At 18.9% G+C, this 15,441-nt stretch overlaps 2 protein-coding genes across 2 annotated transcripts; both read left to right on the top strand.

The window, feature by feature from the left end:
• Nucleotides 1-275: 275 nt before the first annotated feature.
• On the top strand, nt 276-1,489 carry BO72DRAFT_272643 (mitochondrial 37S ribosomal protein uS10m). Its single transcript, XM_040940221.1, has 3 exons — nt 276-412; nt 585-1,009; nt 1,074-1,489. Coding segments are annotated over exons 1-3 (603 nt in total). The 5' UTR covers nt 276-410; the 3' UTR covers nt 1,250-1,489.
• Nucleotides 1,490-3,339, top strand: BO72DRAFT_272699 (tryptophan--tRNA ligase MSW1). The gene is made up of 5 exons (XM_040940222.1): nt 1,490-2,154; nt 2,213-2,293; nt 2,384-2,499; nt 2,547-2,663; nt 2,725-3,339. The coding sequence occupies exons 1-5, from the start codon at nt 1,729-1,731 to the stop codon at nt 3,188-3,190; spliced, it is 1,206 nt and encodes a 401-aa protein (XP_040796456.1). The 5' UTR covers nt 1,490-1,728; the 3' UTR covers nt 3,191-3,339.
• Nucleotides 3,340-15,441: the final 12,102 nt, after the last annotated feature.

Raw genomic sequence — 15,441 nt, 5'->3', positions numbered from 1 at the left:
TTCATCAGCCAACACGCGGGACGGCTCATGGAAAGCGGTCAACCCACAGCCAATGGGAGACAGCTTAAGTACGACCGCCTTTGGGGAAGGCACCGGACCTGGAAAACCTAGCATATTACCGATGCATCGCTCTTTTTAACAGCATCATCTTATGATTTTAATGTACCAGTGTCACCGTTTACCGCTGTACTCATGTCTCTAAAATTCTCTCCGCGGCTGCTCTCACGGGTAGGCCAGCGACTACAGGTGACTCTCCAATGCCACACTGTCAAAAGAACGGCACTTATTGACACCAGCATAATTAGCCTCTTATATTAACTCGCCACTCTAGCTCCTTGACTGGGCTGGAAAGAAATAATCCACTCAGCGCCGATGTATCTCGCACCTCCGGTCTGGTCAAGGACGAACGAATGTCAGCGGCTATAACTCACTCCCCGCGCTTCCGAGCTTCTTTGGCTTACTTCAGTCTAGTTCTGGTCACTCGACAAAGCCATCTACATCGCCTCAGCTGCAAGCCAAAGATTGGTTGGACTTTCACTCGAACGCAAATTGTCGATCGAATAACGGACTAACTATATCTACAGGGTGCAGCGTCTTGAGAGTTTAAGTGGCAAGGCACGGCTGCCCCGAAGCGTTCAAGCCGTATATCTACGGCCGCTTCGTAGAAAGGCTGAATATGGTCTTCCAGTGTGTGATCTACAGTTGAGATCATACAGCGTTCGAAATGTTGAATTCTTTTCGGATTTCGCTATACGAGCTGCATATTACTTAGGTCTTCCGGTCTCTGGGCCTGTACCTTTACCACGCATTGTCGAAAGATGGACTGTGCCCCGAAGCAATTTTGTTCACAAGAAGAGCCAAGAGAACTTTGAGCGTATAACCCTGCGTCGGCTGATTCAGGTCAAAGATGGGAATCCACAGACTGTCCAGGCGTGGCTGGCTTTTTTGAGGAAATATGCATTTCATGGAGTGGGTATGAAAGCAAACATGTGGGAATACGACAGTCTCGGTATGTCTAAGCCTTCTACTGCATTTGACCATTAGTAAGAGCTGACTATTTGTTCGTACCTAAGATGTCGTCGAGAACTTGGACAGAGCGGGTCCAGAAACCGAAAAGTCACTTGAAGGACTCCTTTCACAATTCGGTCAAAGACAAGATACAAAATCGGACGATTCTCTTGTTGAAATTCTGAACAAAGACCACCTGGTCACACTGAAGAGCCCCTTATCAGAGGTCGGCAGGCGCTGACCCGTCAAGGCTACTTCCACACAAGCTGCTGCCTTGTTTGATCTGTATTACCGGGCCATGGAATCTCTGATACTTCTGCTTAGCGACCTTGGGAGAAATTTGCAGTCCACACCATCACACACCATTCTGTCTCGGCATGGTTCTCAACAGCTTTCGCAAATGCAAATAAGAACACAATCCCAACATGACACCCACTGCTATGGATCCCCGGCCTTCAATCATCTCATGTAGCCCCGTGTCCGTGTTTCCTTTAGTGGCCTTTGTCTAGATAGTTCAAGGACTGATCGGAATACACGGGCTATTAAGGGGTGGTGCTCCTATACAATGACATCTTTTTACATGACACCAGTTACTTCTAATCACGTGATGAACAGCCGGGTATATTCCGCGGCTCCCGGGCGATGCAATGTAAACCCATGTCTGCAATGTAAACCCATGTCTATATGCAACTCGTCTTGACAAGGTGGTGTTGATACAACATGTATAATATAAGCTCTTGCCTCAATAAGAATCTCAGATTGGCTGCCAACGAGCACCGGCTTTGCACTGGACGACCCATCAGGATCCCCATCAGATACGAAAAGCTGAAAAGCTGTCACCTTAACAGATCATTTAGCATCTGTACTACAAAACGCGCTTCCGATGCACCTCGCACGATTTTTTCTGGTATCCAGCCTACAGGTGTGCCTCACTTGGGTAATTACTTGGGTGCTTTGAAGGAATGGGTTCGATTGCAAGACACCGCGACCGATGGGACAAGACTTGTATTCTCTATCGTGGATTTACATGCGCTCACAGTGCCCCAAGAACGCTGCCAATTGAGAGACTGGAGGAAACAAATGCTCGCCGCGTTGATTGCCGTGGGCTTAGATCCAAACCGCTCCACGCTCTTCTATCAATCCGCCGTACGCTGTGCTGCTCTTATCAGTTGAATGTCTTTCTTGTCCACTAACCCACCGTCAGGTTCAATCACATGCTGAGCTGTTCTGGATCTTATGCACGATAGCATCTATGGGATACCTATCTCGAATGACTCAATGGAAAGTGAGTAATCATGATGGAAGACGGAGACTATGGGTTGCAGGCATTGCAGCAAAGAACTATCGTTGAGGCATCAGCATTAACACCGAAAAGAGCAAGCTTCAGTTACCCGACGAGGCGACTCTCGAAAGCCAAGCAGCAAGATCCGAGTTACGGCTTGGCCTTTTTTCATACCCTGTTCTCCAAGCAGCGGACATACTTGTTCACAGGTCTGGTGCTATTCAACACCCCGCAGATCTTGGCTAACTCCGATTAGAGCTACCCACGTTCCAGTTGGAGAGGATCAAAGGCAACATCTCGAATTCTCTCGGAATATTGCGAATAGTTTTAACCATCGATATGGTCGGGTTTTTCCAGTTCCGGAGGCTCTTATATGTAAGGCGCTTTTAGTTTCCCCAATGAAAGTGTTACCACGGCAGAGAAAGATTACTGACTATGGAATGCCCTGTAGCACCCGCTAGGCGAGTGATGTCTCTCAAAGAGCCTAATCTTAAGATGTCCAAGTCTCATAGTGACCCACGATCCAGAATTCTTCTCACCGACTCCTCAGAGGAAATTTGTAAGAAGATCAAGGTTGCGCTCACGGATTCGGAAGCAGGCGTAACGTACGACCCCATTGGCAGGCCCGGTGTGTCGAATCTCTTAGAGCTTCTTAGTCATTTTGACGGAAGAACATGCGAGGATTTAGTCTCGGAGCACCGATTTTCTAGTCTCAGGGCTCTGAAGGAAACCCTAGCAAATCAGATCTCGAGCAAGCTTGCGCCTATCAGGGAAAGATACTTACAACTAATTGCGGACAAGGGCGGGTATCTAGATGCTGTCGCTGAACAGGGAAAGCATACAGCCAGGACCAATGCTCAACAGACTATGAGCCATGTCAGGAATGTAATGGGACTATGAAAAGCTATTGTTCCAAATGGCTCCGTCACAGGCGGGGAATACTATGCCGCTGTGTATATATACATGTATAGAGAAATTCTGTGTTTTCCATTCTTAGTATGAGATGTTATATGAGGATTACATAAATGAAGAAAGTATATTTAGAGGAGTTCAACTTAATTTGAAAAAAAATATAATAAAATTTTTGTTAGAATTTTAAACCAAACTAAGATTTTCTGTTAGAAATAATAATATCTGAAGATTTTATTTAAATATAGATAAACTTAATAAATATGGCTGTTACTGATTATTCACCGGTGGTAACTGTTGTTCCTGTCTGGGGCGTTATCTGTAGTATTAGCGTCTACTGTCTACTGTATTACTATTTATAGCAGATGAAAAATATAACTATTTTTTATATAATAAATTATTTATATTAATTAATAGTATGTCATATTTCTGTTTTTGTCTTTAATATTTTAATTTTCTAATATATCCGAGAATTTTTATTTCTTTGAATATTATATTTATATATTTTCTGTTTCATATTTTATAAATAGTTCTGCTTTATATATATAAATAGTTTTAATTTTTATTAATTTCTGAATTCTTTTTTAACAAGCTGTTAGTTTTTTTTTCTGCTAATAATATATTTGTTTGTTTTTATATTTGCTAATATTATATTTATATCTTCTAATTATTATTAATAGTATTTTTTATTACTATATAGAAAGTAAGTTCTGGTGTCTTTTATTTAATTTTATTCAATTTTATTTTTTAAATAGATTTTTTATATTTTATACACCCGCGCTGTTTTTTATTTTTTATATATTTTTTATATTTATATCTGTTAGATTTCTGTTAGTATAGTATTATTTTTATTTTTTTAATATTAAGTTTATTTTATATTAATCGTTTATCTGTTTATTTTTTTACATATTTTTATTCTGTTTTTATTTTTTTATTAGTTTTTTATTATTTATAATTTTTTTTATTAGAAGTATATTATTCTACTATTTCTTAGTATTAAAAATTGGACGGTCCGACTTTTCTGTCTAATACTAGAATTTTTTTATTTTTATTTATACTGTATTATTAATTTCTTTTATTTTTTTTCTTAATATTAATAAAACGTAAGTATTTAAATAAAAAAAGAATATTTTATTAAGCTTATATATTAAATTTAGAATTTTTATTTTTATTTTTATTTCTAGATATTTTAAGTTTATTAATTTAATAATAATATTTTTTATATCAAAATTATTTAATTATATATTAAATTATTTTTAATAAATTGCTTTTTTTAGTAGTCTCCGGCTTACAATCTTAATTATTCTGGTTTACATAAAAAAGTTGTTAATGTTATGGACAAAGTGTAATATGATTAATTAATATGATTATGATTATTAGAAAAGATCAAGAATAAAAGAAATTAACAGTCTTAAAGTTCCGCTGCTGAAATAGTAAAAAAAACAGCTAGATAAATAAATAGTAGAATGTTATTATAGATAAACAAATAAACAAACAATAATATATACTAAATATTAAAATAAAAACATTCTTGTTATTAATTATATATATAAAGAAATAAATATTGATATAAAAAACAGTATATAATAAAAGTAAGATAATAAAAATAGTAATATATAAAAAATAAATTATTAACTAAAACAAATATATAAAACAGCAATATATTTTAAAATAAAAAAAACAAAAAAATAAAATAAATAAATAAAAATAAATAAATAAACTATAAATATATTAATATAGTAACTATTCAAAATATTTAAATATATAAATAAAATTGGAAATATTAATATTAAATAAGTATATTTATATATTATTTTTTAGACTGTACTCCTTTTAATAAATAAAATATTATAAAATAAAAATATAATATTTTCTGCGGATAATAGTATATTTTACTAAAATAAACATAATTTTTTAAAAATCTGGTTAGAAACTACTTAATACAGTAGACACACTGGTTAGGTAAGATAAGTAAAATATTTAAAAATAGTCTTCTATTAATTTTGAAACTAATTCTTAAGAAATCTTCTTCTTTGAAGGATTTTAAAATAATATATTATATAAAAAAATAAATAATATAATAATATAAATATTTAGATTAAAAATATAATAAATTTATATTAATCCTAAAATAGATTTTTATAATAATAGATATAAACTATTATAATAATAAATATTATATAACAATTATATTTTTTATTAAGCTAAATTATTTAATAATATAATATAACTATAAATAATTTTATTATTTATTTTAATTAAATATTTATACTAATAATATTTTCTAAATAATAAAGTTCGGTGTTATAATGATAAAAAATTATTTAATAAACTATATATTATAGAAATAAAAGTACCTAGAATAATAAATAAAATATATATTTTATTAATAATCTAATTAAAATCTATATATATAAATCAAAAAGATTAATATATTTTTATTGATTTTTATATTTTAACTTTTTATTAAATTTTTTTATTTATATTTTCTTTTTTTATTGCTTTTATTCTTACTTTTATTATGTATTCAGTATTTATTTATTAATTTATTTTTTTAAAATTATTATTTTTATTATTTCTTAATATAATTAATACTGGTAACTACTTACTATTATTTAATTAATATATTTATTATATTTAAACTATTTTTTTTTATTTATATTACTTATATATTAATATTATTAATATAAAAAATTTTATATCTAGCTATATTTTTAATACCATAATATTTATAATATATAAATGATATTTTAATAAATTTAGATTTATCATTAAATATATTTAAATAATTTTTTAATAAATTTATTAAATTAATAAAAACTAGATTTTAATAAATATATTAGAAAATATTTTTAAATTTTTATAAATTTATAATTAGAGTTAAAAGTTTTTTATTAATTATATTATTTTTAATTAAGATTCAAGTTAGAATCTAGCATTTTATATTTAAATTAATTATTTAATTTTAATTTTGATTATTAGTTTTAAAATAGCTGAACTAATTTATTACTATAAATATAAATTAATTAATATTTAATAAATTGAAAATTATTAAATATTTTTTTATTAATTTTTAGTTGATTTATAAACTAATTTATCAGTTTAATTTAATTTTTTATTATTTTTTTATTATAGATTATTATTTTATTATAGATAATCCGATTATATTTTGTTTAATATTTAAAAATAATAATTTTTTTATAAACTAAAGCTAAGTAGATATTTTTTAAAAAAAATCTATTATAAAATATATACTACATATAATAATAAGATCTTTTTTTAGAATTTCTATGTTTGAAAAATAAAATTATTTCTTTTTTTTATTTTTTATTTTTTAAAAAAAAAGTATTGATTAGCCGGATTATTCTAATAATTTTTTAATAAAAATTTAATTTATTTATAAAAAATTTTTATTTTAGTTATATATTTTAATATTAAATTTTGAATATATTTAATAAAATAATTTAATATAAATTCAGTTATTTTTCTTGTATTTAAAAATAAAATATTTTTTACTATTTTAATCTTTTTTACTTTTTATAGCTTTAATTAGCTTACTAAATATTATTTATAAATTTTTGTAAAAATTAATTTATTATATTTATTTAGCCAGTTCGTTTATTTAACTAAAAAATATTATTTATTTTTAAAAATCTATTTATTTTTAATATCTTTAATTTTAAACTTTTTTTAAATCTAAAGAATAAAGTTAGTCTTCTAAATTTATGTTAAAGTTTTATTATTCTAATGATAATATAGAAAAAATATTATAAATTTAACTATAATGATTAAATAGCAAAATTTAATATATTTATTTTTTAATAATTATTAGTATCTTTAAAAATCTAATATATTAAAAAACTAGCTTTAAAAAAAGATTTTAATTTTTAAACTTTCAATAAATAATTTTATTAGAAATTTCTTTTTAAAAATTATTAGCTAATATTTTTTACTATAATATTTTTTTACACTTTATTAGCTTTTCATTAATAATTTTATAGATTTTTTTGTAATATAACTAGCTAATTAATTTAATTTTTAATTATAAAAATTTCTTTCTCAAAAACCGATCTTAGTATAAAAATAAACATTCAGTAAATAATTTAAAAAAGTTTAAAAAAATAATTAGTAATGTATTTAAAGTATTATTATAAATTAATTAGATAGAAAAGAGTAAAATAGACTAATTGAATTAATTTTTATTAATAAAATATTAAAAATATTATTATTGTTGTCTTTGAGCCTCCCCGTCTCTATATCTCTTATCTCTATAGTTTCTTTCTTTTTTTCTTTTTCTTATTTTTTTATCTTTTATCTCAGCTGTATACAAAGTGGCCAATATTTTATAGAATAATTAATTTATTAATAAATATTAAGTTTTTAAAATCTTTATATTTTTATATATAGCTATATAGTTATAAGTTAGTAGTATATCTAGTATAATTCTAGGTTTTCTTAAATATATTTTTTTAGAATACTAAAAATTATTTTTTTAAATATTAATATTTTTTTTTCTTCTTCACCGAGCTTGTATTTTATTTTAATAATATAAAAACTGGGATTCTAACTGTTTTTTTTTTATATATATCTTTATATTTCTGTTTTATAATATTATTATCTTTTTATATAAAAAAATATAGAAATAAAAATACTAAAATATATAGAATTTAAATATTAGATTATAATATATTATAATATATTAAGCAGCTACTATATTCAGCAGTTAAATAAAAATATAATATACTATATAACTTATATTATTCGAATATTAAAACTACTAAAATAAGCAGATATTATTTTTTATTTATTCAACTAGAATATCGACTATTTAGTATTTAATAAGATTATTCAGAAATTTAGATATTTTATAGAATTTTTTTTCTTAAAAATAATATATATATTTTAACTAATTAAATAACTAGTTCTTAATATTAATCCAGATAATTCTTTTAAATATATAAGATTAAAATCTATTAATATTAATATATTAAAATCTACTAGTATTATATTATTAAAACTTTTAAAAATAATAACTACAGGTCTTTTATTAAAATCTTAAATATTAAAAGATTTAATATTCTTTTTCTTATAAATTTTTTATAAAAGAATTTTAGTAAAATACTAAAATATCTAATATAAACTTTTAGACAGCTAATTCTAAAAGTATTTGTATTATTTATATAAATACTATATACTTCTATTAAATCTAAGTTATTATATTTTTATTAAAAAATTTTTATTTATTTATTTATATTTATTATATCTTTTAGTTTTATTATATCTTTTTTTTCTATAAAAAGTCTATTATCTTTTTTCTTATTTAATAAGTACTTATTTTCTATATATTTAGATAATAATAAGTAATCTAAAAAACTATTTTTTTTATTTTTTATTTTTTATATATTTTCTCTTTTCTATATTTTTATTACTTAATTTTTTTATATCTTTTAATCTAATTCTAATATCTTTTTTTATAAAAAATATTAGTATAAAAAATGCTAGTATATTAAATACTAATATAAAAAATATTAGTTTAATTAATAATAAAATATCTAAATTATAAAATAATTTATTAAATAATAAATAAAATAATATAGCTTAACTACAGCTTACCGATATTATAACAGAGTTAAAAAATATGAACTAATAATTTTATAATTTTAAATAGAAATATAACCAACGTATTAAAAAAAATATATAAAATATAAATATGAAAAATAGAAACAACAGTATAATAAAAATAAAAAAAATAAAAAAAATAAAAAATAGTTGATATAATATATACAAGTCTTAAAATCTAATAATATTAATTATTTTTTTCTAATATAAAGACAGATTAGTATTTTAAATAATAAGAATATATTATATATTTGAAAAATATTAATCTTTTTATTAATTATATTAAAGATATGATTTATATATATTAAAAACCTATAATATATATAAATATTACTAATTATTTTTAAAATATAGTTTTTGATTAGTATCTTATACTTAGTAAATATAAAATATATATATATATATATATATATTTTTAAAAAATAAAATATTTAAAGATTTATATATTAGATTTAAATCTAATATTATTTAAATATATATTTATTTATAAGCTACTATAGATTATAAATAAATAAATATATATTAAAATAAATTTATTTAGATATTTACTTAAGATATTATATATAATTATAAGATTTTTTATATTAATAATACTTATAACTAGTTAATATTAATATAAATATATTTTTATTCTAATCTTACAACCGGTATTAATCTATTTATATAAATTATTATAATAATCAAATTTTTTAGCTGTCTAAACAATAAAATATCTTTTTAATAAAAATAATTAGATAATAAACAGAATATCTAGTAAAAATATTAATACCAAAATAATAATTATTATAATAATAACTATTAAAAAAATAATATTTTAATAATATATATTAAAATTATTTTAATAATATTTATTAAAACTAGAATAACTATTAGAGCTACTAAAAAAACCAATATAAAAATAACTATAATAACTATAATAACTAAACTAGATTTTTAAAGACTTTTATATATTCTAACATAATTATAATTAATATAATAATAATTTTAATTCTAGAAAGTTTTAGCTTACTAATATAAATATAAATATTAATAACTAAAATATTAACAGATATCGTTTTTAAAATAAATAAAATATATAAAAATAAAATAATTTATAAATATAGCTGCAGCTGTAATAGTAGTTTTTATATTTTAAATAACTATTTTTAATAAATTATTTTTAAATTAAAATAAAAACTAGAAATATTAATATAAAAGATAATAAACAGCAGTAGTCTTAAAATTATATAAATAAATTATAATAAATGTATAAAGTTTTTATTAAAAATAATAATTAATCTTAGTCTTAATTTTAGCTATATTTAGTTTTAACTAATCCTATTATATTTAATAGATTCGATGATATATATTATAACTATAATAAAAAATATAATTATTATAAAAACTAAACTAATATTTATTATAATAATTACTATAATAATAAATATAAAAATTAGTATTATAAGTATAGAAATAAAAATAATTATATATATCTTATTTTCTTTTTTTATAATAATAAATCTAATAAATTTATAATAATTTATAACTATTATTATACTATTCTTATATTTTATAACAAGCTGTATTAATATATTCTGTATATAATAATAAAAAATATAAAAATAAAAAATCTTTTTAAAATACTAGTTTTATATTAATATAATATATAAAAAAATCTAATATTTAAAATACTAAAAATTTTAATATTAAATATATTAATATTTAGAACTATAGATTTTAAAATAAAACTATAGTAAGATCTCTATTTAATAATAAAAAATATAAAAATATAAAGTCTTAGTTTATTATAAACAAAACCTGTTTAGATCTATAATCTAATATATAAAAATAATAAAGAAAATTTATATAAAAATAATATAAAAAATTTATATAAAAATAATAATATAATAAAAAAAAGACCCTTTATTAATATCTTTAAATATTATACTATTTAAAAAAATATATTATATTAAATTATGTTAAGTTTTTTAATAATATATTTATTTTTATTAGATATAAAAAAATATTAATATTAATATATTTTATATATAATAAGCTATTATTATAATAATAGATTTTAATAAAAAAACTAATCTCTAAATAATATATTTAAATATAAAATACAGTTTAATTTTATTAGTAAAATTTTTATTTTAAATATTAAAAATATTAAGTTTTGTTTTATCGGTAGGAATATTTATATTATAAATATTAACTTTAAGTATACTATAAATAAGTATATTATTTTTTAAATATATCTTCTAAAAATAATAATAAAATAAAAAAATATTAGTTTTTTAATTAAACTACTTAATATTAAATATTAATATAGCTGTATTATTATAAGAGTATTTATAATTAATAACTCTAAATTTAAAATAAATATATTTATTAGTATAAATATTATTAAATATAAAGATATTTTACTAGACTATTATTACTAAAAAATATATCTAAAAAATTATAAGAATATACTTATTAATATAAAAGTCTAAACTAAAAAATAAGTTAATATATTTATTTATTTAATAAAATATATTACTATACCTATATATAGTATAGTATATATATTTATTTATATAAAAATAAAATTATTTAAAAATAAAAATTATATATTTAAATCCCTGTTGTAAAAAGATCTTATAATTTATATTTATTTAATTAACTTAGATTTTATTTTTATATAAATTATAAATTAAATATTATATAATATTATAATAGTTAGATATACCAGACTGGATATAATCTTAGATAATAAATATATTATAATATATTAAATATAAAATTATATAACAAAACTAGCTTTATATCCGGATAAATATAATTTAAAATAGTTGTTATTATATTGTATATAAAAGTTAAAATATACTAATCTAATAAGTCTTAATAAATACTAATAATATTATTTTATTTATAGTCTGCTAAAAATATATATTATATATATTCTAAAAAATAATTAGTATATACAGCTAATCTTAAAAATAATTATAATAAAAAAATTCTAGTTATAAAAAAATTAATTTTTTTAAATAAGAAAAAAGAAGATAGATTATTTAAAGATATTATTAATATTAAATTAATAAGACTAATAATAAAAACTTAAATAAATAATTAAAATCAATTAAAAACTATAGATTTTTATATTTAATATTAAATAATATTATTATATTACTGACAGGCTAAATTATATATAATAAAAATCCTAAGACTATTTTCTATTTTATAAAAATAATTAGTAAGTATAATATATAAACTAAATTAAATAAATATAATATTAAAATAATAAATATATCCGAAAACTAATAGTTTAAAATACTAATAAAAAAAGATACTAAATTATCTAAATTATATATATATTATATTAGCAAGTAGAATTAGAAAGTAATCAATAAAATATTTAATTTTTTATATATTTAAAGTAATATATTTTTTATGAAAAATTATAGTTTAATAGTATATTCTGTTTGTATAATCTAAAAAATAATAATTAATCTAATTATAGATACAAAAATAGTAAAAAAATATATAGTAATAGATTTATAAAAAATAAATAAAAAACTATATTAGATCTTTATCTAGTTTTATTATAAAATAATATTATTTAGCTAATAGATGGATATATATATATTATAATAATAAATATTTATAAATATTTTTATTAATAGCTTATTAAGTATATATATTATAACTATTTTATTATTATAATATATTAAGACTAGAAGGTTTTTTATATTATAATTATAAGATTTATTAATTTAATTTTATATATCTAAAAATAAATAGATTTTAATTTTAAAGACTTTCGAATATTCTGTAGAATATATATTAATAATCTAATTATTATATTAGTCGGTCTTAATATATATATTAAATATTTATATTAAGTATTTAAATATTTTAAATAAATATTTTAAATAATTAAATATTAAGTTTAAATTTATTAAAACTTTTATAGCTTTTCTCTTAATATAGCTATTAAATTAATAAACAGTCTTAGTTTCTTTATTCTAAAAAAATCTTATAATAATATAGTTTTTTTTATTTTCTAAAATACTATTAGTTTTAAAATATTATTTTAGTATTATAAATTATTTATATTATTAAATACTATAGTATATTATTTATGTATAACTATTTTAAAATAGAAAAATAGTACTTTTAAAAAACTTGCTAAAATAGAACAATAAAATAAAAAGATATACTTTAATAATATTATATAAATACTAATATTTAAGAAGCTTATTATATTTAAAAATCTATAAATAAAATTTAATAAAAATGGAATATTTATATATTTTTAATCTAAGTATTAATTATATATTAATATTAATATCTTTTATAAAAGATATAGTATAATATTATATTATATTAACTAAAATAAGTTATATAAATTATTATAACTATTTTTATATATTTAGATATAACTAGTTTTATTTTTTAGCAGATTTCTAATTTTTTATAAATATAATTATTAGCTAACAGAACTTAAGATATTTTATTTTATATAAATAATCTAAAAAATAAAATATTATCTTAAAGTTATATATATATTAATAATAGTATATAGAAATTATATAAATATTATTAGACTTACTTAAAAAATAATATTTAATATAATAATATTAAAATATCTAAATCTTTATTTTATTTATATATTATAATTTATATAAAAATATCGCCTATAAATATACTATAAATTAAAAAAATAAATAATCTTATAAATATATTATTCTATTTTCCAGCTAAAAATATATTATATATATTTTTTAATGTTAATAATCTTTTTAAAGCAGAATTAGTAGTAATATAAAAAATATTATATTATTTTATCTAAATATTTATTAACTGATATATTATTATAAAATAATAAAATATAATATTTTATTAATTTTGTTATTAAAAAGTTTTATAATATATATATTTATATAGTTTATTGAAAAAATATTAAAATATCTTATATTATTTAGATATTATAGAATAGTTCTAAAACAGCTTCTTTATATATACTTAAAAACAGTTTATTTTATATACTTAAAAATATTATATTTACAGATAAAATATACTAAGAATCTAGTTATATATACTTTACTATTTTATAAAAAATCTTTTTTATATAATATATAATAAGAATAGTTATTAAAATATTAATAAATATCTTATAATACTAAAAGATCTTATATTATATTAGAATTATATATTACTAAGTAAATATATATATTACTACTTGAACTATTTATATAATTATATATATAAATATAAACTATTTAGTAGTTTTTAACTAATTATATTATTAGCTATTTTTTTATATAGTAATAATTAACTTTATTATAAAATTACTTTCAGTTAAGTATATAATAATATCTAAAAATATAATATTCGAAAATATAAATATAAATAAACTTCTAAGTAAATATAATTAGTTTCTAATATTTATAAATAAATTTATAAAAAAAATTAGTCTAATATCTAGCTATATTAAATAGTTTATATTTATATAAAAATATTAGCTAGTTTTATATCTATAGAAATATAATTAGAATTTATTTTATATTTTTATATCTAATTATAACATATAATTTTTAACTAATTTCTAGACTAATATATTTAAAAAATTAAACATTATATAATATTACTTAATAGTATATTATCTATAAACGAATAGTAAGATAAAGAAAATTAAATAGTTAAATTTATATTAAAATATATATATTTATAATATTACTATATTTAATAAATAGAATTTTTATTTTAAATAATTAGTTAGATTAATAGTTTTAAAAATATAGCTATAAAAATAACTTTATATATATTTATATATAATATATGTCTTAGTAATCTATAAATATAAATAAAATAATTATTTAAAAGCCAGTACTTTAAGATATATCTAGATATAAAAAGAATATATAAATTTATAGCTATTTAAATAAAATAAACTTATAATATTATTTATTAATTTATAAAATTTAATATTAATAGTAAAGTCTATCTATAATTTTGTAAGAAATATAATCTTTTAATAAATAAAAATAAACTAAAAATAATTAAAAATAAATTAAACTACTAATATATAGATTTGATATATATTTTTTAAAAAATAAAAAGACTTGCTTATTAATTAAAAATCTTATTAAACTAATAAATATATTTTATTATATTTATAATATAGCTTAAACTAATTTTAAAAATTAAAAACTTTTATAATTATTCTTATATTCAACTGCTTCTAGTATATAAAAATAAAAATAAAAAATAAAAAAATAAATATAAAATTAAATATATTCTTATAAATAAACCAGTCTGTAGTTGTCCGAAAAAAAATAGTTTAAAAATAATAAAATATCTTATTTAATTTTTAGAATACAGTTCTAAAAAAACAAATAAATAAATAAAATAAATATTAATACTATAAGTTTCTTTAAAAAATTTAATTATTTATTATAGTAATATCTTTTTTTATAATATATATTCTAATTTTCTTTTTAAATAAAAATTTCCCGAATTTTTATACTAGTTGACTATTTTTTTTTATTTATTTTCTATTTTTATATTTTTATCTCTTTATAATTGCTTTTTCTGATTTTGATTATATTTATATATTTATTTATTTAAGATTTCTGGTTTTTTTTTATATTTTATTTATA

The sequence above is a fragment of the Aspergillus fijiensis genome (genome assembly GCF_003184825.1).
Source record: "Aspergillus fijiensis CBS 313.89 unplaced genomic scaffold BO72scaffold_75, whole genome shotgun sequence".
Taxonomy (NCBI): Eukaryota; Fungi; Ascomycota; class Eurotiomycetes; order Eurotiales; family Aspergillaceae; genus Aspergillus; species Aspergillus fijiensis.
Note: the sequence above shows the minus strand (reverse complement) of the source record. Positions and strands in the feature narration are given on the sequence as shown.